This window comes from Artemia sp. Qi Xiang Cuo, chromosome 1 (assembly GCF_049724085.1).
Source record: "Artemia sp. Qi Xiang Cuo chromosome 1, ASM4972408v1, whole genome shotgun sequence".
NCBI classification, from domain to species: Eukaryota; Metazoa; Arthropoda; class Branchiopoda; order Anostraca; family Artemiidae; genus Artemia; species Artemia sp. Qi Xiang Cuo.
In genome coordinates this window covers 66,937,281-66,963,479 of record NC_142794.1, presented here as the reverse complement: position 1 = coordinate 66,963,479, position 26,199 = coordinate 66,937,281, and the positions used below count along the sequence as shown (strand labels likewise).

The 26,199-nt window shown below is 36.2% G+C and overlaps 2 protein-coding genes across 2 annotated transcripts in view; both read left to right on the top strand.

The window, feature by feature from the left end:
- LOC148956622 (uncharacterized) lies at positions 1-25,686 on the top strand. The gene is made up of 2 exons (XM_089095947.1): positions 1-61; positions 23,725-25,686. The coding sequence occupies exon 2, from the start codon at positions 24,121-24,123 to the stop codon at positions 25,480-25,482; it is 1,362 nt and encodes a 453-aa protein (XP_088952073.1). The 5' UTR covers positions 1-61; positions 23,725-24,120; the 3' UTR covers positions 25,483-25,686.
- A 33-nt stretch (positions 25,687-25,719) lies between these two features.
- LOC148956621 (uncharacterized) overlaps positions 25,720-26,199 on the top strand; it is a 58,508-nt gene continuing 58,028 nt past the window's right edge. Inside the window, exon 1 of the mRNA XM_089095953.1 lies at positions 25,720-25,733. The gene's annotated coding sequence lies outside the window, so the exon portion shown is untranslated. The remainder of the gene's footprint in view (positions 25,734-26,199) is intronic.

The window sequence follows — 26,199 nt, the reverse complement described above, 5'->3', positions numbered from 1 at the left end:
AGCAGTCGACATATTCAACGTTGACAGGAAGAAGACTGGAGAAAAGAAAATTCGTCCAGAGGTATGTCATTCTTGTTTCATCTCGTGAGTCCAAGATCAAACAAATTGTCCATATTTGTCATGGATTTGCTGTAGATATTGCTGTGAGTTCTTTTGGGTCCTTTCGACAGAAAATGTCTTCTTCCTTGACGAGCTAGCAAATTCTTAAACAGAAAAAAAATACATCCTAAGGCTATTCAATGCTCTCTAGCTTGTTATCATAAGGAGAAAAATTGATTTAAATTTAAATTTTTTATTTTTTGGTAGGGGGTCTAAAGGTTATTTCTTAGGAATTGTTTTCCCATCTTGCAATAGGTTTAGAACGTGAATTGATATCGTATCATATAAATTATCGCTGAAGCGAATAAATATAAAGCGGATAGTTGTAAAGGGATAGACTAAAGGGCCTTTGCAAAACTTTTTAAAAAATTAAGTAGATAAATACTTTACAGCAAATAATACACACAACAATCCCGTGAGAATTGGGGTAAGGTTTGTTTGGCATATACTTTTGGCTCTCTGACTTACGCCAGACCCTTACCCTATGCCGTGTATAGGGCTAAAGCTGCCCTTGATGTGCTGTAGGTCAGCACTCATTCAAATTTTACTACTTTTCATCAAGCTACAATACCTCATTGCTGTAGACACATATGTGTTTCAAAGGGTGTGGAACTGCCAGTCGTTTAGACCAATGTTTCTCAAACTTATTTAGACACTGTACCCCTTTTTACCCATAAACCATTTTAGAAACCCTTTCTCAGTTACCACTACTAAGTAAACTATGTCAGTCCTAGAGTTAATGGGTTCTGTTATGTTTTGTTGGCCGGCCCCGTACCCCCTAAATGATTTTTCATACTCCCACGGGGAACGCGTACCAAAGTATGAGAATCACTAGGCCCGTTCATTTGCACTAAAATCTTATATCTAAGATCTCACATCTTTTTGCAAAGATTTCTGTTCTTATGACTCATTTTTGTTCTAAGATCTTACAGCTCACTGATGTTACCAAAAAGTGTGCAAGACGCCATCTTTCTACCATATAGAAGAATAATAAGAGAACTTTGATGTTATACTCATCATTAGGCCTGTTTTTTCACTCATCAATGTGCTAAGATCTTACATCTTTTGTCAGAAAACGCTAAAAAGTGAAATCTTTCAACAAAGATCTTACATGTGTGGTCGTTTTTGTGCAAACGTCTTTCATCATTCTGCTCTGATCAGCGGTCTGAGAACAATAACGAGTATATCATCAAAGTTCTCTCATCATTGTTCTATATAGTAAAACAGTGGCGGTCTTCTCACTTTTTGCTAACATCAGTGAGCTCTAAGATCTTAGAACAAAGATGAGTTAAAAAACGATAATCTTTTCAGAAAGATGTAAGCTCTTAGATATAAGATCTTAGTGCTAAAAAACGGGCCTATTGTTCTTAGATCGCTGATCAGAGGAGAATGATGAAATACATTTGCAAAAGAACGCTATAAGATATAAGATCTTAGTGCTAAGATTTCACTTTTAAGCGTTCTTTGTCAAAAGATATAAGATCTTAGCACAAAGATGAGTAAAAGAACGGCACTACTGATTTAGACAACTCGTCATATGCTTGGCAAGAACTCATTTTAGATACAACATGTCAAAAGCGGAGACAGGTGTAAATTTCTGTAGCTCACTGATTGAAGATGTATAGTGACAAGAATGATAACGATGAGCTAATTATAATGAAGGTAACAATTATAACAATGATAATGATGATTATAATAACGACGTAGAATCAAACAAAATGACTGGACAACCGAACAAAAGGACGGTAGGATAACTATGTTAATAAATTTTAAAAGTTATTTTTGCCACCAATATCAGGAATTGTCTGCATAAATTGCATGATCCTTTTTGCTTCTGCCGTTGCTGCTAACATATCTAACTTTTATTTCATTATTTTAAAAGCCATGAACTTCTTTCAAATTGCCGTTGAGAATAATTTGCCATTGTCAATGGGGAAACTAATAATATATTATTAGCTGTTCTGATGAATTTTAAAATTGGAAATCGCCATTCTTGTGAATGGAAACTCTTCCACTGGCTGCTCGACACAGATGACTCATACTGCTCTATTCTTTGTAGCGTATGATGGTATTGGAGTATTTACCGGAATCAAAAAGTCACACAAATTACTCACTGGAAAATGGCCAATTATGGGGTCTCATTTTGATATCATAGCGTATGTCCTATCTTTTTTGAAGATATCATATGTATTCTTGAGAACACAATCGAGCAGGGCCACTTCATAGTTTTCTTAAAATTTATTGATGAGGAGAGTTTATTCCAAAAGTCACTTTTTTTTGTTCAAATTATTGTAAAAGGGACTAGAGACTTGAACGTAAATGTTAAATTTAAACTATTAGGATTTGGCATCATTTACGTGCTCAGTGGCTAACAAAGCAGTGAACTAGCAAATTACCTGCCTAGCTAGTGAACTAGCAACTGTCTCATTCTTCTGTGAGCTCGACTCTTCAATATCTATTCGATCTGATAGACTCGACTATTGTTGACCCTTTAAAGTTCAGAATAATAAAATGCACTGATAATCCCTTCATCTTTGATATCTCTTAGATGATAGGTCTCATGACAGGTTTAGTTTCTAAGAGTTTGACATTCTAAAATAGAAATGGGCCATAAATAGTTGCTTTTCAAAATTTTTCCTAGATTGACTGATTTAAACTATATTAGCGACAGAGATTTTCACTATTTTTTTTTTATTCCAATTGTATTGTAATATTTGTTGAAAAATTACAATTGTGTTGTCCCACCCCATTTGATGAACCTCAACAGGACTAGGGTTTGGCAGAGGACGATTAAACAGTCATTCTATTTCGGTCACAGAGAGCGAAATTTAGGTTCATTGTAAACTTTCATAATTTTATCATAGGCAGCGCAATAGCGCTGCCTAAGTAAAGAACGATGTGGGCACAATGTTCATTTTTTCTCCATACCCGGGCACTTCGTATCGAAGGAGTTGTCGTAGAAAGTTAGAAAAGGGTTCCTTCGATTGGAAATTGTATTGGCTAGTGCCATTTTTAATAGTTAAAAGTGATTGGAGAACAACTAGCCCCCCCCCCCCCCCAACGCCCATCATTCCCCAAAACACATCCAATCAAAATTTTGAGACAGCCATCTTGTTCAGCGTATTTGATTTCCAGATAGAGAATATGCTTTTGAGGAGGACACTCCCCCACGACCCTCGGGGCAAGGGTTTTAATTATGTCCTGAGGGCATATAAGAACGATGTTGGCACAACGTATTATTTATTGTTTTTTTCCTTTAGAGCAGGGCACTTCGTATCGAAGAAGTTGTCGTAGAAACTTTTAAAAGGGCTCATTCAATCGGATATTGGAGTGGCTTGTGCCCTTTTTAATAGTCGAAAGTGATTGGAGGGCAACTAATCCCCCTCTCACGCCCACCAATTCCCCAAACACATCCAATCAAAATTTTTGAGATAGCCATTTCGTTCAGCGTAGGTGATTTCCAGATAGAAATTATGTTTTTGAGGAGGATACTCCCCCACAATCCTCGGGACAAGGATCTTAAGTTTCTACGACATGCCTTCTATAAAAACCATACACCGAATCAAAATTTTGAGATAGCCATTTTGTTCAGCGTAGTTGATTTCCAGATAGACATTATGTTTTTGAGGAGGAAACTCCCCCATAACCCTCGGGACTAGGGTTTTAAGTTTCTACGACAACACCTTCTATAAAAACCTTATATGCCCCCGGGACAAGGGTTCATTCGATTGGAAATTCAAAGGGCTAGTGCCCTTTTTAATAGTCGAAAGTGATTTTAGGGCAACTAGCCCCCCCCCCCCCCACGCCCATTAATCCCCCAAACACATCCAATCAAAATTTTCAGTCAGCTATTCTGTTCAGCGTTGTTGATTTCCAGATAGAAAATATATTTTTTAGGAGGACACTCCTTCACTACCATCGGGGCAAGGATTTTAAGTTTTGCCCTGGCGGCATATAAAAACGATGTTGGCATAATGTATTATTTCTTATTTTTTTCCTTTAGAGTAGGGCACTTCGTATCGAAGAAGTTGTCGTAAAAACTTCGAAAAGGACTCATTCAATTTGAAATTGGAGTGCCTTGTGCCCTTTTTAATAGTCAAAAATGATTGGAAGGAAACTAACACCCCTTCCATACCCACCATTTCTCGAAATACATCCAATCAAAATTTTGAGACAGCCATTTCGTTCCGCGTAGTTGATTTCCAGATAGAAATTATGTTTTAGAGGAGGATACTCCCCTACAGCCTTCAGAGCAAGGGTTATAATTTAAGCCCTGGGGGCATATAAGGTTTTTATAGAAGGATTTGCAGTAGAAACTTCAAAAAAGGCTCATTCGATTGGAAATTCAAAGAGTTAGTGCCCTTTTTAATAGTCGAAAGTGATTGGAGGGCAACTAGTCCCCCCCCCCCCCACGCGCATTATTCCCCCAAACACATCCAATCAAAATTTTGAGATAGCCATTTTGTTCAGCTCAGTTTATTTCCAGATAGAAAATATGTTTTTGAGGAGGAAACTCCCCCACAACCCTCGGGGCAAGGGTTTTAAGTTATGCCGTGGGGGCATATAAGGTTTTTATAGAAGACGTTGTCGTAGAAACCTCAAAAAAGGCTCATTCGGTTGGAAATTAAAAGGGCTAGTGCCCTTTTTAATAGTCGAAAGAGATTGGAGGGCAACTAGGCCCTCCCCCGCACCCATTGTTCCCCCAAACACATCCAATAAAAAGCTTGAGATAGTTATTTTGTTCAGCATAATTGATTTTCAGATAGAGAATATATTTTTTAGGAGGACACTCCCCCACAACCCTCGGGACAAGGGTTTTAAGTTATGCCCTGAGGGCATATGAGAGCGATACTGGCACAATGTATCATTTATTATTTTTTTTTCCTTTAGAGCAAGGCACTTCGTATCAAAGAAGTTGTCGTTGAAACTTCGAAAAGGGCTCATTAAATTAGAAATTGGAGTGACTTGTGCTCTTTTTAATAGTCGAAAATGATTGGAAGGCAACTAACACCTCCATCCACGCCCACCACTTCCCCAAACACATCCAGTCAAAATTTTGAGATAGACATTTCGTTCAGCGTAGATGATTTCCAGATAGAAATTATGTTTTTGAAGAGGACACTCCCCCACAGCCTTAAGGGCAAGGGTTGTAAGTTATGCCCCTGGGGCATATAAGGTTTTTATAGAAAGCGTTGTCGTAGAAACTTCAAAAAAGGCTCATTCGATTGGAAATTCAAAGGGATAGTGCCCTTTTTAATAGTCGAAAGCGATTGGAGAGCAACTAACCCCCCTCCCACGCCCACCTTTTCCCCGAAACACATCCAATCAAAATTTTGAGATAGCCATTTTATTCAACGTTGTTTTAAGTTCTGTAAATTAGGTCTTTGAGGATGACAACCCCCTCACAGCCCTCAGGACAAGGGTTGTAAGTTATGCCCTGGAGGCAAACAAAGTTTTTATAGAAGACGTTGTCGTGAAACTTCAAAAAGGGCTCATTTGATTAGAAATTGAAATGGCTAGTGCCCTTTTTATTAGTTGAAAGTAATTGGCAGGCAACTAAAACCCCTTCCACGACCACCATTTCCCCAAACACATCCAATTAAAATTTTGAGACATCCATTTTGTTCCACGGAGTTAAAGTTCGGGAAATTATACCTTTGAGCAGGACACTCCCCCCACAGTCTCTACTACACTTGGTCGGGTTCGAACCCTCTCGAGCGAAATGTCCAAATCTTTGGCAGTTGAGACACTGCTTGGGTTTTTTCGATCGGTCGAGAGACACAAAATAAAATAATATTCGATCTTCACTCCGAACTTCAATGGTCATCATTTGTATTAAACTTCAGCTTCGCAACTCTTGAATTTCCGAAGCGTGTGACAGAAATTATACTTTCAAAAAGCACACAGATTTGAGGAACATCAAAATCAGTGTCCATTTTAATAGTACCTGCGTACACGGTTCTTATAATCTTAAGCCAACAATCAGCCAGCCAATACTCGCAATGCCAGCTGTAGCCTATCAACCAGTGAAAATGGCATCATCTTTATACATTCCTGAAAAAGGCTTTTACCAGCTGCGCCTCTCCCTCAGACTATCTGTCTTGGCTTTTTCTCCAATTAGCCATGGTTTGATGACAACCTGATCATGGTTGCAGCCAGGGTTGCCACCGGTGACACTTTAGTGTCACTTTTGACACTTTTTTTTAAATGGCACTTTTCGGGACACCTGACACTATTTGGACACTTTTTAGCAAAAGTGATACTTTTTTCGCAAGTACCACTATTTTACAAAAAAAGAATTTTTTCAGACAAAAAACCAGTAGGGAAACTGTTAATGTAGATATGCATCGATATCCTTTTTCTGTCAGTTAAGATTCTTATCTTAACTCCACGCAAGGCAACATTGGATGCAAGAATCTTTCTGTACGGTGAAAAACGTAAACGTGTTTGTCTCTATCTGTGTGGGAGAAATTTTTTTAGTCGTGTTCTTATCACTGATAAGCGAAAATCACCCAGTGATCTTCGGTACGTGGTGGAGAACCTTCAATTGTTTTCAGTTGTTTAGTTCAACTATTTTGTGTTGTTGCAATAATTTGTAGGCTCATAGACGATAAGTCAGTCAAGTGGTTTGCAATTCTTGAGTGGGTCCCAATTCAATTTTTATGTTTTATTAGTTGAGGGTTGACTACAATTCAAAGAAGAAAAGAGCAAGAAAAGCTAAGAGTGTATTTTTGCGCCAATATGTTAATAGCTGTTACTATGTTAACCAGTCACTGGGCCAGTGACTGCTTAACTTTACGCGTCTTTTCATTGATTTCCGTGACTAGATCTCTTGAAGCCCAATGACTGAAAAGCTCACTGGTGACATCACACAACGACTCAGCAACGCAAAAACATCCACTAAGCTGACTGGTATCCCACAAGAATATCTAGTGACCTCTTCAGTAACTGGACCAGTGACGCAAAAATGCGCTCTAACATTTCTGTTCATATTTTTCATATTATTTTTTTTAACTCTTGACAATGGACAAATGTCATACATAACCATCATACTAAAAACAAAATTGATACCAAAACTTCTATTATCTTAAATCCTATGCAATCTTTAGTAAAATCACAACCTAATTTCACTTTTTCTTTTTGTTGCTTAAATTTATGTTAAATCATTACATAAATTGATTTGGGAGCACGTCCTCATTTTAGTTATTTCGTTCCTGCTAATTTTTGATTATAAATATGCTTTAACGCTGATGCTCTAAATGCTCGTTTTTTATTGTAAAGGTGCCTTCATATTGATACTTAAAATGGTAGTTGATTGTTCCTATGCCTAGTCCCTGGAGACATCGTACAGAATAATTACTTGGGAGCGGCGAAAGTTTTCGTGAAACTAATTTTATTCGGGTTATGATAAACAGAATAGATGATATAGCTGTCTTATTGTTTTTCCACTAGTTTTTGCTAAATAGACTATTTTAAAGAGTTAGTGTGTGAAGCACTATTAGTTGTGTTTATCATAGAGTCATCAATTGCTACGATCTATGTTCGTGGCATTCTCTTCAGCATTTTCGGAGAAAAGAAAAGTTTCAAGCACCTTAATGCACTGTAATAATCCAGATAGTCCTTTTGATGGAAAAACTGGATGAAAAACTCTCAATGTAGACGAGTATTGCTGTCCCTTTTTTTCCGTTTTCTCAAAAGAAAAAAAACTGAAGGTTTTTCCTCTTTTCTTTTTCCGCTCCTTTTTCACACAACGAACAAAGGCTGCTCAGAAAAAAAGAGAAGAAAATATTCTTTGGGACGAGTTCCTATTTTATACAGTAAGCACCTTTTGTGTTTTAGTGCGTTTTCAGAACGCGGGCTGGAAAGTTGACAAGAGTGGAAGTGCTGCGGAAAGCCGGAAATCAGCACCAACTAAGTAAAACCAAAATTTCTTTTTTATAGTTGATAGATGGCATTAGATCTGAGATTTCAGGTTGGCGAATTTAAAGATGCGGGAAACGACGTGGGGGTGATCCCAAGCGGATTGGCCAATATTTTCAATTTGAAAAGCTTGTTGATAGTAGCGCAAGCGACGCGAAGCGTCGCGAGCGGCAGATTTTTGGAAAATGACACTTTTTATACAAAATTGACACTATTTTGCCACCCAAAGTGGCACCAAAAAAACCGGCTGAGAGGCAACCCTGGTTGCAGCGGCAGCTGCAACCTAGTAAAGAGGGAACCACAGCCCATAGTAACCAAAAGTTTAAAAACGCGTTTAGAAAAAAACTGCCAAGTGAAAAAAAAATATCCATCTGACACTGATTCAGGAATGGTAACTATCATTTCAGTTTGTATTAAAAATAAAGTTTATTGGGAAAAGAAATTTAGGGTTATTTCGAAAAAAAACCTGAAATCCCTCGAAAATGGCGTCAGATCAAAATGAAAAGTGTACCATTGGAATCAGCATAGCCGAAAACCTTATTCAGGGAAATTACAGTCCCCAACCTTGAAAAACAAGAAAAATCACGTTTTTGTATGGGTAGCACTGATGTGTCTCCCTTTTTTTCTTTTTTTTTCCAGGGCTAGCGGTTTACCAGAACATCAAAGAGAGATGCTTAATGGCTCATTAGAAAGCTGTTTCTCACATCTACGTGCTTTTTATAAATTCCACCAAGTGTCATATGGCACAAAATGGCACATTATGTGCCATTTCTCAAGGGGTGGGGCTAGTGGGCTACAAAAACATCGTAGACAGATGTTTAATAGCTCACATTAAAGCTATTTCTCATATTTACATTTTATTTATAAACTCTTCCACCTGTAAGTGCCAAATGGCACTAAAAATGGCACTATTGATGCCATGTCCCAAGTGGAAAAGCTAGGGGCTAGTGGACTGCCAGCGCTTCTCAGAGAAATGTTTAATGGCTGATTTGAAAGCTATTGATCATATCTACATCATTCAAATCAGTTTTGCTATTCGTAGCTTCCAAATAGCACAAAAAACGGCACTTTTTGTGCCACTTCTTAAGTTGAAAAGCTTTGAAGTATAAAACGGTACCATTGCAATAATTATGTTCCAAAACCCGTAACTGGAGATTTACAAAGGACCCTTCGCGTATACTCCCCCTCCCAGCCCCCTTAGTGAGTCTCATTAGTCTCTTGGGAGAATTTACTATAACTTAACACGGTCAGAACCAAAAGTCAAAAATCATGTTTAAAAAAAAAAAACTGCCTAGTGGAAACAAATTGCCATCTGACACTGATTGAGGGATGGTGACTATTATTTTGGTTCGTCTTAAAAGTAAAATTTTATGGCGAGAAGAAATTTATGATGATTTCGAAAAAAAAAACCTGAAACCCCTAAAAAATTGCGTCAGATCAAATGAAAAGTGTACCATTGGAATCACCAGGGTTAAAACCGTTATACAGAGCAATTGCAGTCCCCCTCCTTGCGTAACAAAGAAAATGACTTTTTTCTTGTTATAGCACTGATGCGTCTGCCGTTTTTTTTTAGCAGGGCTAGGGGGTTGACCAGAACATCACAGAGAGATGTATAATAGCTCATTCGAATGGAAATTAAATTTTCTAGTGTTCTTTTGAAATGACCAAAAATATTGGAGGGTAACTAGCCCCCCTTCCCTCCCTGAAAGTTCCCTGCCCCCAAAGTCATCCAATCACAATTTTGAGATGATCTTTTTGTTCAACATAGTTCAAAGGTCAAATATCTTTGGTTTTGGTGATGATACGACCCTCCATACTCCCTGGAGAAAGGGCTGCACACTGTATCGGTATCGGGCGTAATTATATGACGCGTATCGGCGTGAGCGTATTGCTATTGGGGGTATTGATATCGCATTTGTCTAGACGTATGTTTAATAGCTCATATAAAAGATATTGCTCATATCTTCGTGAGTGGCGTAATTTCGTCAAAATCCTGAGGTGTGGGGGGGGGGCAAAGTTGGATCCAATTTGCCCAAATCAAGTGAAAATGGAAAAATGAGCCATATATTATCATAGAGGCAAAGATATACTAAAGAAAATTGACCTGTTTCTCTGAATGCATGAATTATGAAGGCTTATGTTAGTTTTGACAAGATTTTTTTTTTGCAGGAACGAAATTTCAGCCGGGTGGCAAAATGAGGTCTGGGGGGGGGAACTTGGACCTGAAGGGGGCAGTTGCCTCCCCCCTGCCCCATATCAATTACACCCATTGTACAACCTTCCTATAAATTCCACCATCACCGATTAACTTAAAAACACACAGAAAATTGGTAGAATTAGTCTATGCCCTCTTGAAAGAAAAGTTACTGGTACTAATGTATTATACAAACACACTCAAAAAGGGCTGTTAGGTTAATCATAATGAAAGATACCATAACATGATGAAAATATAACACTTTAGTTTATATAATAATATAATTCGAGCTAAATATTTGTACATTAAGGGGGGGGGGGGGTAAAATAAATATCAGAAAGGGGTTAAAAACCTAATTCAACCTAACCTTAACCCACGCTCTAATGTGAAAATATATAGCCTAAATTATACAAGTCCAATGCATTTTATCGCCCGTCATTTATCCTTGTGGCGATGAAATCGGTTTGATCAGATCGTACATTCAGTAAACATCTGGACTGTTTGTTATCGTGGTTGCAGCGGTAGCTGCAACCTAGTAAAGAGCAAGCCACAGTCCATAGTAACTAAAAGTTTAAAAAAGCGTTTTGAAAATAACTGCCTAGTGCAAAAAAATTGCCATCTGACACGGATTACCGAATGGTAACGGGGTTAATATTCATGAACGGGGTTAATGTCCAAGAGGATGTTCGTGTTCGATGTGGAGTATGCCAAGGAGGCGGATTATCTCCTAATGTTTTTAAACTTTGTGTTGCTATAGTGCTCTCTAAGAAAGCTGATAGTTGCATCCTTGGTTTTTCTGATGTATCGTATATTGCTTACGTGGATGACATCCTACTTATTAGTAGGAGTAAATTTTCTTTGTCTAAAATGGTGGATAATGTGAGAAAAGGTTTTTTAGGTATTGGACTTAATTTAAATGTTGAAAAGTGCGAGTATCTTTGTTTCAACGGTAATGCTACGAATTCTCCTTTGAATTGAAATTATGCTTCTACACGTTCAGTTGATAGCCTACGTTGGCTTGGTATTACTTTGTGTAATAATGTTTTGTTTTCGTCAGTCAGGTGTTAGGGGCGCATGTACCAAGATTAGATGTGGCTATTCCAAGATTGTTGCGACTTGGTCGAAATACAATCGCAAAGCTTTAATGTCGCTGTATTCTGTTTTCTGTGACCATGCTGTATCAGGTATTTACATTTTGCTTAGGAAGAATGACCTTTCTAAATTAAGGAAAGGCTATTATCGGTATTGCAAATTTTAGTTGTATCTTCCGTCGTAATTTCGTAATTGCCATATTATCAAAAAGTATGACACACCTGAGATAAATGAAAAACTTCGTGATTTACATATAAAACTGTCTGCAAATGCCTATGAAAAATTGTCCTCTCACCATGGTCTCATTCGTTTATTTCGCTGAATTTTCTTTTTATTTGCTTATCTTACTTTAAGTGTTGTGTGTTTTTATTTTTTCTTTTCTTTTTCTTTTTATTCCACTACTTTTTCAAATTGTTTGTGCAGTGAGTTATAAATAAATTATTTTTATTACTATTATTAACTAATATTTCTGTTTGTCTTAAAAGGAAAAGTTCATTGCAAAAAGAAATTTATGGTGATTTCGAAAAAAGCCTGAAACCCCTCCAAAAAGGCGTCAGATCAAAATGAAAAGTGCAAAATTGGAACCAGAAATGTTGAAAAACTTATACAGGTAGATTACAGCCCCCCTCCTTGAACAAGAAGGAAAATCACTTTTTTGCACTGGTAGCACTGATCTGTCTCCCTTTTTTTCTCCATGCCTAGCGGGTCACCAGAACATCATAGAGAGATGCTTAATAGCTCTTGCAAAAGCTATTTCTTATATCTACGTGTTTTTTATAAAGTCCGCCATCTGCAAGTGCCAAATGTCACTAGAATGACACTTTCTGCCATTTCTCGAGTGGTGGCGCTAGCAGGCTACCAGAATATCGTAGACAGATTTTTTATAGCTCATATAAAAGATATTGCTTATATCTACGTTCTTTCTATAGGCCTAAATTCCACCATCTAAAATTTCCAAATGGCACTAAAAACGGCATTTTTTGTGTCATGTCTCAAGTAGAAAAGCCGAGACTATTGGGCTAATTGAACTTAGAAGAGTTATGTTTTATGGCTCATTTGAAAGCTATTGCTCATATAAAGGTGCTTTGTTTTATCAATTCTACCATTAGTGAGTGCGATATAGCACTGAAAACAACACTTTTGGTGCTACTTCATAAGTGGAAAAGTTTCGTAGTACAAAACAGGTACTATTGTGATAGTGATGTTCCAGAACCCTTAACTAGAGTTTTACAAGAACCCTTCCCGCACCCTCCCAGCCCCCTTAGTAGGTTTTATAGATCGTCGGCTCACCAGTAAGCTACTGAAACATTAGCAGACTACCACACCATTGTAGATACATGTTTAATGCCTCAATTTTAAGCTATTGCTTATATTCACTAGGTTTTTACAAATTCTACCATCTATTAGATTTCACAGATTTCAATATGAACTAGTTTCTCCGGATAACACGCAATGAACTCTTTGTCATGGTTGAAGCATTAGCTGCAACCTAGTAAAGAGCGAACCACAGCCCATAGTAACTAAAAGTTAAAAAACATTAAAACGGTCTTCTTGTTCTTCCTTTTTTTAGGCTTAGCGGGTTACCAGAACATCATAGAGAGATGCTTAAGAGCTCATTCAAAAGCTATTTCTCTTATGTACGTGGTTTATATAAATTCCACGATCCGCAAGTGCCATATGAAACAAAAAAGGGCACTTTATGCCATTTCCCAAGGGGTGGGGCTAGCAGGCAACCAGAACCAAGGGGTGGGGCTTGTGGCTACCAGAACTTCTTAGAGTGATGTTTAATGGCTCATTTGAAAACGTTTGCTCATATCTACGGGCTTTTATCAATTCCATAACTCATAAGTGAGATATAGCACTGAAAACAACACTTTTTTGCAACTTCGTAAGTGGAAAATCTTGAAAGTAATAAACGGTATAATTGTAATAATTATGATTCAAAACCCTTAAATCGAGGTTTGCAAGAACACCTCCCGCATGTTCTTCCTCCAGGCCCCCTTAATAAGGTACGCAATTAAAGTCCTACAAACACCAGTATATTAAATTAGATTATTAGAGACGTGGTTCTCTTAGTATAGCGCTGGACTTCAAATTAGAGTAGACGTTGTTCTCTTAGTATAGCGCTGGACTTCAAATTAGAGTATCATATTTGATTCCTCCTTAGATTTCTTTCAATCATGGTTTATCCATTCTTATCATTACTTTTTAGATAATCCTTTATTTTTGCAAATATAATAAACTCATTTTCCCAAGCATATCCCAGGAAGACTCATTTTAGAGCTATTACTCATATCTACGTGATTTTTATCAATTTTACCATCTATATGTGCCATATAGCACTAAAAATGACACTTTTGGTGCCACTTCATAAGTGGAAGAGTTTGGAAGCATAAGACGATTCCATTGCAGCAATTATGGTCCAAAGCCCTTAACTGGAGGTTTATAAGAATCCCTCACATATACTCCCCCTTCCAAACCCCCTGTGTACATTTCATAAATCTTCTACACGCCTTAAAAGTAAAAGATTATTGCGAAAACAAATTAACTAAAACTAAAAACATTTCAACTAAAAATCTACCAAAAATTTAGCTTGAATGATCAACACTTTTGAATTAAACCTTCAAACTTCACTCTGCGATGCGGTAATTGAGGTAATTGGCGGTAATTGAGGGGAAGGAACGTCCTTGCCTCCTTATTTTTGCTCCTGCCTACGTTTTGAAAAACATCTTTTTTTGTTTATTCCATTGAAAAAGGCACTTTTTTCATTTGAAAAAAATGGGTGGAAAAACAGAAAGTGCACTTTATGGGAATGTGCTATCAAGTCAAATTTATAAAAAGTGACTAAGCATAAATATAAGCTTCTAAACACACCCTTAAACAGCTTCATAAGTTTTCAACTGAAACTAGGGAATGAAATTAAAACTTAAAAGGAACAGAAATTATTCCGTATAAATAAAAAAGATCATAGAATAAAAAACGAGCAAAGATTAATCTAAAAAACAAAGTTTTTCCAAGGGAAGTAAAGAGCAAAGTTGAAACTTAAAACGGACAAAAATTATTGCTTCACAGCCTATCTAATAAATATCAATGAAACTAGTATAAATAAACCAAATAATTATGTTTCCCTGTGTTTCTAGGATTATAGAAAACTAGCGCTTTACTGAAAACACAAAATAGTATAAGAGTTTTGGTACAGCAAAAGCAAGCCAATTAAGGACACTTTTTACAGAATAAAGCTATTATCAATCCCCTTTAGGATCAATCCCTTTTAAGATAAATGACAATTCATTTTAGGATTGTTGCTTTTTTTTCTCGTTTAATTTGGTATCACTTGTGCACGATGGCTCATTTCAATGCCTGGCTGTCCTTTTGGTTTTAAAAAGGACATGTCATGATTACTTTGTAGACAAGTTCGAAGTAAAGCCATCTTGATAGCATTGGGATTAGGACTATAGACTAGCTTTAGAATTTGTATCATAGCTTGAAATTCACTGTTGAATTTCAATAGCTTGAATTTCAGAATTCATATTATGTCTTATTTGATCTTCATTTCAAGTAATACTTAAGCATATTTCTTACATTTGAAGATTGTTTATTAACCATTATTGATATTATAGCTTATAGCACTATTGAATATTATTCCAAAATGCTACCTGATAAATCAATTCAATAATATGTATGATGTTCAATCACTTTGCGGTCATTAAAAAAATATTTAATTCTACGCTTATGTTTTTAAGATAATTCTAATTGTATATGGATAGCTACTGATGTCACACCTGGTGTAAGACTATGAAAAGCTTTATATATTAGTTTATTGTTGTCAGGCTTCGTACTCTCTTTTCACTCCCAAATCAATATTCCTGTTTTTAATACTTGATTTTTGTGTTTTCAGTAAAGCGCTAGTTTTCTATAATCCTAGAAACACAGGGAAACATAATTAGTTGGTTTATTTGTACTAGTTTCATTAAAATATATTGGATAGGTTGTGAAGCAATAATTTTCGTCCGTTTTAAGTTTCAACTTCGCTCTTTACTTCCCTGGGAAAAACATTGTCTTTTTAGATTAATTTTAATCAGGAGTCTGAATGAGAGGCAAAGCTGGCATAAGCCTTTTCCAGGATTGCATAAAAATGATGTCATTTTCACTTGTTGATAAAATCAAGTTGCCATCAAGTCATGGCTAATTGGGGAAAAAGTCAAGACAGATAATCTGAGTGAGAGGTACAGCTTGATGCGATCCTCTTCTCTTCTCAAGTATGTCAACCTTTGGTGCAATTTTGCTGGTAAATTTGCACTGTGGATAGTCCAACTAGTACACTTGCCCCATAAACTGCGGATAGTCTCTGGTATAAGTGTATTATTTGAACTTAGACTACCTACTTTACCAGTATTGTCATAAGAATATTTCAAAACTTAAACCATTGTCAATGAAAACTTGTCCTGATGCTTGGACTGCCTTTTTTCGTACTGTACAGTGGCGGTGGTGGTCAAGTCTAAAAAGAGAGATTTTGAAGAGGGGACTGACCCCCTCATATACGGAGAAATTTCTGTTCATTTTCAGTTTCAAGGTTGCTCTTTACTTTTACTTAAAAAACTATTTTTTTTCTTTTAATTTCTGATCGTTTTCAAATAACGGCAAGATATCCAACTTCCTTCTATGGGATATACCCTCCCCCACATAAATTTTCTCAAAGTATGGTTCCTCCCGCGTAAAATTCTCCCCCCCTCCCCTCCCACACACCAGACAATTCCATTTGCTGAAAATCTCCTAAGGAAATTTCTTGAGGACAATTCCACCTGAAAAATTCTCCTTTGCATACTTCTATTTGAAAATACTTTAGTTTTTGATCATTTTTTTCAAATTGTGTTGGACATCCCTCCTCTGCAGAAATTATTTCCCGGAAACCCCCACCCCAGCAAAAATTTGCTCCCGCAGATCCCCCCCCCCTAGGAACACCCCTCCAGACAACCTCAATACCGATAAAATTTCACCCAAAACATACATGTTAAATTTAGTCTACAAAGATCAAATAAGACAAACAAAAATAATTTTGCAAAGGACTTCTGGCAAAATCCCCCAGTGTAAAATTTTTTCTAGAAAGCTAACTGGAAACTTACCTCCGCACGGAAAATTTTCATTGAAGTAAATCCCCCAAGCAGAAAACTGCCAAAGGCATAGTCATTGGACCTTTCAACAATTCTGAACAAAATAGATATCTCAAAATTTTGATCAGAAGACTTTCAGGGAAAATAGAATGTGGGAGGGCGGCTAGCTGTCATCCAATCTTTCGATTTCCGATCAGATAAGCCCTCTCCCGTTCTTCTAGGATCACTGGTTTGATATGATCACCCCTGGGAAAAAAATAAATAAATAAACACGCATCCTTGATCTTTCTTCTGGCAAAAAGTGCAAAATTCCACATTTTTGTATATAGGACTTGGAACCTGATTCTCTGACATGCTGAATCTGATGGTGTGAATTTATTTAAGATCTCTTAAAGTTTTGGGGGTCTTTCCCCCTTTTTCTATAATTGGCAAATTTTTTCATGCCCGTAATATGTCTTGGGTAACATTAAACTTAAGGAAGTTTACAAATTTGGAATCATCATCATAATTTGATTCTTTTGATGCATCTATTGTTATCAAAACACTGTTTTTAGTTTTGGTTACTATTGAGCTGTGGTGCTCCATATTTATTGCTTGTTACCACGAACTGTTTGATTATCTTCTTTTTTGAACTGTTTGATTAGCTTCTCTTGGAACTTTTATGAAACATTAAGATTGGTGTATTCTTAATTCGATTTTCGGGAAATTTTGAAGAATGTAATTAATTTAAAACATGATTGTCAGCTGATAGAGGATTTTTGGGATTTGTTACAAACTCCGACACCAAATCAAGAAGACTGTAAATATGGTCGTGTATTGTAGCTCAATTAGTTTTACCATCACTTTGGACACACCCACTTTTCAAACAGTTCGTGGTAACGAACTGTAAGTAAGGAGCGACCCGGCTCAATGGTAACCGAAACTCTAAAAAACGGAATTTTGATACCAATGGATACATCAAAAGAATTATATTTTAATTCTGATTTCAAATATATAAGTATCATCAAGTTTAATCTTACCCATCAAAAGTTACGTGCCTGAGAAAATTTGGCTGATTTTCGAAAAAAGGGGGAAAGACCCCTTAAAGCTATAGAGCCTTAATGAAAATCACACAATCATATTCAGCGTATCAGAGAACCCTACTGTAGAGGTTTCAAGCTCCTATCTACAAAAATGTGGAATTTTGCATTTTTTGCCAGAAGAAAGATCACGGATGCGTGTTTATTTGTTTTTTTTTCCCAGGGGTGATCGTATCGACCCAGTGGTCCTAGTGCCCTTTTTAAGTGACCAAAAAACTGGAGGGCAACTAGGCCCCCTCCCACGCTAATTTTTTTCCCAAAGTCACCTGATCAAAATTTTGAGATAGCCATTTTGTTCAGCATGGTTGAAAATATGATAAATATGTCCTTTAGGATCACTTAATCCCCCGAAGCCCCTGGGGGGAGGGCTAAAAGTTATGAACTTTGCCCAATAACATATAGTATTGGTTATTAGGAAGTATTCAGACGTTTTCAAGGGGGATTTTTTCTGGTAGTAGGGGGGTAGGCAGGTTGGGGGTTATGTGGGAGGATCTTTCCGTGAAGGAAGTTTTCATGGGGGAAGGGACATTGCTATGAAGGGGGCGCCGGATTTCCCAACATTATTTAAAAAAAAGATCAGAAATCAGATAAAAAAAACAAGTTTTCCAACTGAAGATAAGGAGTAACATCAAAACTTAAAACGAACAGAAAATATTACGTGTATGGTTGGGCTCACCCCTTAGTAAGTGCCTCGCCCCTTAAGCCAAAGATTTTTTAGTACTTTCATAAGAGCTATTTATTCTAAATAACAGCCGTTGTGATTAAGGGTCATTTTTAAAGAATTGGAACAAAATTCAAACTTTAGCTTAAAGAGCGAGGTATTGACTAGTAGGCGAGCCCCCTAATATACGTATGAAAAAATATATGAATATAAAATTCGTTACGTAAGTTAATTTGTAAGTTACGTATATTTATTACTAATAAAAACGTTCGTAAATAAAATTAAACAAGTTTCGAGAAAGCCATTTAACCAAATAAAAGTCAAATTAATATGTAAATTTTCTTTTAATTATTCATGTACGGTGAGCCAAAATCAAAACCTGTATCAATTCAAAAACGTTCAAAAATTAAATAAAAAAAAAAGTTTTTTAAACTGAAAGTAAGGAACGGCATCAAAACTTAAAATAATTACTTTAATGAAAGAGGATTTCCCTGTTTGAATGCCTTGCGCTTTACACTAAAGTTTGACTTTTTCACAACTCTATTTTTTTTTTAAACAATAAAAAAATTTAGCGTAAAGAGCGAGGCGTTGAGGAGGGCAAAGCCCCTTACATATGCGGAATAAGTTTTTTTCGTTTTAAGTTTTAACGTCGTTCCTTACTTTCAGTTAAAAAAAACTTGTTTTTTTAATTTAATCTTGAGATAGGTCCATAGTCTTTTACTTTGCTCGTGGCATAAATGGATCCGTTACACTTGACTAAGTCATCGTCAATACTTCCATCGGGTGCAAACCAAAGGTGCAAAACAAAGGTGCAAAACACTATTTTCTTGTGGATTCTCGAGAAACATTTTATTGCGATTCTGAATATTTGGTCAAAAGCAGGATTTTCCTACTCATTGGCGGCCCACCAAAAAAACAACCCGAATGGGGTTTTTAATTCTGTCCAAAGCCCAAATACAACAAAGTGGAAAATACATTTGTCGGTTGAATACATATATACATTTTTTTTCATTTAATTGTACGAAAATTCGATCTATAGAAATAGTCATTTCGCTTTGCTATTTAAATTCACAACATAAAAAGCTCCCCCAGGTCCACTTGGGGCAGCTGTGTGGTGGTGTCTAGCAAACCTGAGGCCGTATTAGTATTTTTAAGGAACAATAAAACTTTTATGTAAAGAGCGAGGTGGTCAGGAGGGGGTAATCCCCCCTCATATGTGGAATATTGTCTGTTCGTTCTGAGATTTAATACTGCTCTTTGCTTTCACTTGAAAACCTTTTCTTTTATTTAATTCAAACTAATCACGACCAAAATTTCTATCAAGAATCCAAAACACAAGAAACGAACATAAATTAGAATACATAATTACATCAAACATAAAGATAAAGGATACTAATATAGAGGAATAGTTAATTCTTAAAACGGGTAAAAATCAAACAGTTCGTGGTAACGAACTGTAAGTAAAGAGCGACCCGGCTCAATGGTAACCGAAACTCTAGAAAACGGGTTTTTGATACCAATAGATACATCAAAAGAATCAGATTTCAATGCTGATTTCAAATATATAACTTTCATCAAGTTTAGCGCTACCCATCAAAAGTTACGCGAGAAAATTTGACTGATTTTTAAAAAAAGGGGTAAAAACCCCCTAAAAGTTATATAACCTTAATGAAAATCACACCATCATATTCAGCGTATCAGGGAACCATACTGCAGAGGTTTCAAGCTCCTATCTACAAAAATGTGGAATTTTGCATTTTTTGCAAGAAGAAAGATCACGGTTGCCTGTTTATTTTTTTGTTTTTTTGTTTGTTGTTTTTTCCCCAGGGGTGATCGTATTGATCCAGTGATCCTAAAAATTCGCGAGAGGGCTCATTCAAACAGAAATTAAAAGTTTAGTTCACTTTTTAAGTGACCAAAAAAAATTGAGGGCAACAAGGCCCCCTCCCAAGCTTTTTTGTCCCAAAAACACCCGATCAAAATTTCGAGATAGCCATTTTGTTCAACATGGTCGAAAATATGGTGTATATGTCTTTTAGGATGGCTTAACCCCCAGAAGTACCCAGAGGGAGGGCTAAAATTTATGAACTTTACCCACTGTTAACATAGTATTGGTTATTGGGAAGTATACAGAAGTTTTCAGGAGGTTTTTTTTATGGTTGTGGGTGGTAAGGGTGGGTCGGTGGGTATGTTGGAGGATCTGTTAATGAAGGAAGTTTTAATGGGGGAAGGGAAATTGCCATGAAGGGGCGCCGGACTTGCCAGCATTATTTATTGGTTATTGGGAAGTATACAACCATTTTCAGGAAGGATTTTTTCTGGAGGGGGGGGCTAGAGGAGGGGGTTACTCTGGAGAATATTTCCGTGGAGGATGTTTCCTTGGGGTAAGGGACTTTTCTATGAAGGGGGCGCCGGATTTCCAAGCATTATTTAAAAAACGATCAGAAATTAAATAAAAAAAACAAGTTTTTTCAACTAAAATGTAAGAAGGAATATTAGAACTTAAAACGAACAGAAACTACAACGTAAGTGAGGGGATTTTCCCCCAACTCAATACCTCGCTCTTTACGCTACAGTTTTTTTTTACTGCTGTAAAAAGAGCTATCTCTTCTAATTAAACGGCCTTTGTGATTCAGGGGTTTGTGAATTAAATTATTTCTTAGCTTTTAACGTAAAGAGCGTGGTATTGACAAAGGGGAGAACCCTCTCATATACGTATTAACATATACGTAATATAAAAAACAATAAAAAAAAAACAAGCGATACGGCTCAATAGTAATCGAAACTTTTAAAAACGGAATTTTGATGTCAATAAATGTATCAAAAGAATGAGTTTATAATACTGATTTTAAATATATAAATTTTATTAAGTTTAGTATTACTCATCAAAGGCTACGAGCCTGAGAAAATTTACTCGATTTTTTAAAGAGGGGGGAAACATCCCCTGCAAGTGAAAGAATTTTAATGAAAATCACACCGTCAGATTCAGCGTATCAGAAAACCTTCAAGCTCATATCTGCAAAAATCTGCAACTTTGTATTTTTTGCCAGAAGAAAAACAATGAATATAGAAGTTAGTTACGTAAGTTAATTTGTTAAGATATCCATTTAGCAAAAGAAAAGTAAAATTTTTATGCAAATAAAAGCTGCATTAACTAAAAAACTATCAGAAATTAAATAAAAAAAACAAGGTTTTTAAACTGAAAGTAAGGAGCGACATTAAAACTTAAAACGAACAGAAATTATTCCGTATATGAAAGGGGCTGTCCCCTCCTCAACGCCTTGCTCTTTATACTAAAGTTTGACTCTGTCTCACAACTTTATTTTTTAAAACAATAAAAAACTTTAGCGTAAAAAGCGAGGCGTTGAGGAGGGGACAGCCCCTTTCATATACGGAATAATTTCTGTTCGTTTTAAGTTTTAATGTCGCTCCTTACTTTCAGTTTAAAAAACTTGTTTTTTTTATTTAATTATATACTCAAGTCGAAGTTAAAACGACCAGAGATTGGCACAGAGAGGAGTTTGGCTACTTTCCCTCTCCTCCTCACTGTAAACCTTCGAAAGCATATTGTTTGATTTGCATTAATTGAAAACTATATGCATTTTAAGCAATGTGCTTGAATTTATAAAAACGTTGCCAAAAAAATCCCTGCAACAATGGGTATGACTGGAAAGAACTAATGAAAATAAACTGAATGTTTAATAAATAACAAAATTAGTTTTTGCAAAGTTACGCTGTGCTGAAAGCATTTATCACCACAATTGTGAGCGAGCAGTCCCTCTTAAGGGGGGGGGGCAGTTCCAAAGTACACAAAACAAATTTTGTAACGGAGAGAAAAAGTAAATCTGTTTTATAGCTATCTATCTCTCAATGGTCTGTGAATTTGAAAAAAATAGTCATAATATTTAGAATATATTTAAATTGGACTATGGGTTATTATGGAAGGGGAAACCAATATTCTATCAAATATACAATAATTGAAACATAGAGCTTAATTAATTAAATCAACTACTATATAAGAAAGTACCATAGAATTCGATATGGCTTCACTTCTAATGAAAGACAAGAAATACCGTTGGATTATTTGGGGATATAGGCTAAAAAAATTTTTACTCGTACTTACAACAGATTTTGCTTATCTGCTCTTTTCGATTGATTTAGGCTACCTGCGGTGATTTTGCATAAACAAGCTACTTACTTTAAAGACTGGTTCATTTTCAAAATATTTTTATAATTCCTCTATACTTATTACCAAATGTGAGAAAATGCTCCGTTTTATTCCCAGGGTCTTGCTGCTGCTATTTTTTTCTATTTGGTCTGAGAAAATACGAATACCCTTCAAAAGAAAATTACAAAACAATTTCAACCAATTGAAAGAATCGGCGTTCTTACATAGTTTTTTTTACTTGATTTGGTTTTTAAGAAAGGCTAAAATTTAAATGAAAAAAATCTTTATAGTTGTACACCTATTCAATAACAAAGAAACTACAAAAAAATGTACATATATATTTCCACCTGATTGGTACATCATGAAGTTATTGTTTGCTTATTCTTTTTTGTTTCTTCTTTGGGGTTAATCTGAGAGCTGAGTCATTTAGACAATGGGATATAGAACAGCTCTCTTGAGGAAATAAATAGTAACATGAGGTATGTGCGAAGAGGGGAAGCATTAGGCTCCGGCTCCCCTTCCGAAATTGCACTATTTTTACGGTTGATTGTATAATTTTTGTTGATCTCATATAAGACTAGTTAGTCTCATTTTCCATTGGTTGAATAAATTTTCTATTTACCTATTATAATACGCCTTTTTTTAATTCAATTTTATTCCTCTTCCTCGGAAATCAATTAATACAAACGGGTCATAGTGACTTGAGATTAATAGTCCCTTCTCAAACAATGGCTTCTTGAATTTTATTCAAACTCAGACCACACGCCCAAAAAAAGAGCGAGGAAAATATTTACATACCTCTTAGCCCTATAGCCTTTAATATCCCTTAAAATGGCAAAGTTTTCCCGTCTTTTGAAAAATCAAGCCACTGCCTAAATTAACGATACTTGAAAAATAGCAACTTGGACTAAATTGCCTAAATCTCGTGATATTTCAAAATTCTTTCGTGTAGTTTTAACCAATTCTGCCGTAACACAAATTGTGCCCGCAGTCAGGAGGGTTCATATTTGTGTCTAAAATGCGCTCGCTTCCGACCACAGTATATAAATAATATAAAAGTAAGAACTCGGGTCAGTGATGTTTGGAACTACATCCTCGGCGTGTACAAACAGCTCCTCCCATTTAATCTGTAATTAGCGGGTCAGTATACAATGTTGAAGCCAATGTTTCGCGTTCAAGAGAAATCTGACTTGTCTATCCGTGAAAAAATCGAATGTCGCTTATGTTTATAGTGGTTTAAGTGTTCTCCGGAGCACTTGCATCTCGGTCCGGGTTTGTATGATGGTTGAGATAGGGAATAATCGTACTGCGTTATATCTATATAAAGTGCTTCCGACATACGGCTGTTAGCCTTTAGAAATAATACACGTATCCGGTTTTTATTAAACTCTATTTTACAGACCAAGCAGTTGAGGAATCACGGAGGAAGAGGTCTGATTGTACAAGGCTCGTCTGCACCAAGATATCCAAGGGAACCATCGCCGAGAGCAATCATCCATGAAGATCAAAAGAATATTGAAGATAGAAACAATGATTCAAGCCAATCGGATGCTGCATATGAGTCTGACGACAATCAAGCTATTGATCCATTGACTCGACGCTATGAAGCTCTTCAAAATGCTAGAAATAACTATTCACATAGACCTTTGCCGAGAGATGATTTGGATTATTCATGGCTTCAAGATGAGTCGTTTGAAAATACTATCTTAGTAACTGAGAAGGACAAAAACCATGGACATCCTACTGCGTTGACGAAAAGGAGAGTTAGAAAACCGGATAAAGAAGAAATCAGGGGTATGATTTTGACCAAAGCTCAACCTCGAGAGCTGAGTGAAATTGACTTTGCTATTCAGTGGGATTTGTCACCAAAACGAAATCCAAGTAGACCACGATGTAATGTTTACAACTATCAACAAATATCCACAGTTCTTGATCATCAGAAAGATAATTTTCTAATTAAAAATGAAGCATCACTTGAAAAATTACCAAATAAAACGGAAAATTTTTATCCCCAACTTTTGGCTCCCTCCCTTTCTCCTCCCAAAGCCTTAACTTACAGCAATAAATCCCAAAACCCTGATATTAATGAATCAAGTAGCTCATTAGAAAATAAAGAAAATGTTGTACGGTCTCTTAGTGAGTATCCTACTCAAGAAATAGAAAATAAAGGTAGTATTTCACATAGACAAAGTCATTCACAGAGGAACCTAGTTAAACAAATTGGTCTTAATGACGAAGCTCAAGAATGTCCATCAGAAACATTAGATTCACAATTGCCTTCAAACAATTGGTCAAAAATAAATGATATAAAAGATTTAAACAATTGTGTTTTAGAATACCCTCCTCAAAAACACGAGTATGCAGTTCTAGAATACCCTTTGAAGATGGCAGATTCACTACTTCCTTCAAATGATTGCGCTAAAATACATAACACAAGGAACTTGTCAAGCATAAACAATTGTCTCTTAGAATATCCGTCGCAAAAACGAGAAGACGAAATTCAAAATTACCCTTTGCACATTGTCGATTCAAAATTTCCTTTAAGAAATTGTGCCAAAGCATATAACACCAGGAACTTATCAAGTTTAAACCAATGCCTTTCAGAATATCCCCCACAAAAACGAGAAGCAGAAGTAACACAAATTCTAAATCTGGCTGCAACAGATACTGAAAAGACAGATGAGTCAATTGATAATACTGATAATGACTCTGGTTTAGGTAGAGATTTATCAGTTGATGATAAGAATGAAAAGACTGTCAAAGGGGATAGCTTTATTACCTGTGATAGAAGCATAAAGTCTTCAAGGAGAGAACTGCATCACACGAAAAGAAACTGCTTAGCCTGTTTAGCTAAAACAAAAGATATTAACAAACCGCCTGAAATTAGTACAAAACCAAGTCGTTCTCCCTCTCGACCAAGAAAGCTTCTCGTATTTGTGGATGAACACCACGAAAAAGAGGATGGCTCTAAGTTTCGAAAAAATAAACCACCTATGGCTTTAGAAGTTATTCCCGGAACACCCTTTGGACCAAAATCATTCCAAGACCATAAACGTTTGATATCTACTAATCAGCTAGCGTATAAGCCTTTTCGTGCTAAAAAACATAGGAAGATTGAATCAGTTTTAGTGAAACAGGACAAAAGAGTCTGGAAATAAATCCCAGTCCTAGTTTTATTCTAGTTTCCAATTGGAGAATTTAAATGGCAACAAAGGAATAGAAAACCTTCTAGTATTTTCTGATTGGTTGTCTTTCTAAACTGAACAACCAATGATCAAGCAGACATCTGTCCGACATTGACCTGCTTCACTGCTAGCTTTCTAATCGGTTAAAGCATTCCTTATTCAAGTGTAAGAACAGTGTGTAAGAATTGTAAAATATATAAGGCCATTGATCAACCACAGTCAAGGTAAATGACAACATCTTTCATGTTTTTCGGCCTTGGAATCCCAAAAGTAGATACTCAGGTAGATTTTAGAAGATTGCTTTATTTGTTATTAAAATTATGTTTTGCCAATTCTATACAGGCTCCAGCTATTTTAGTTACCATTGCCTCTCTTTGTAAGTGCCCATAAAGAAAGTTTTTCTTTATTAAAAGGGGTTCATGGTGTAGTACTCTTACAAAAAGTAAATTCCAATTTCCAGGTATACAAATTATAACACATTTTAATGGTAATTTTGGTAATAATTTTCCTGAGATGGGAGTATTTACAGTCTTAATAGGAAATTATCCCTAATTTTGTGGGTGCAGGCCAATTGTTGTGCTAACCAAGACTTTCCGGCCGTATTTACTTCTGTGCTTCAGGCCAGTATCTTTACCCTTAATATGTTTAACATGTTTAAAAGGAAGAGACATCAATTGTCTGATTGGTTGG

Bases quoted from the DNA above. Each gene is read 5' to 3' on its own strand.
- LOC148956622 (XM_089095947.1), top strand. From the start codon at position 24,121: ATGATTTTGACCAAAGCTCAACCTCGAGAGCTGAGTGAAATTGACTTT.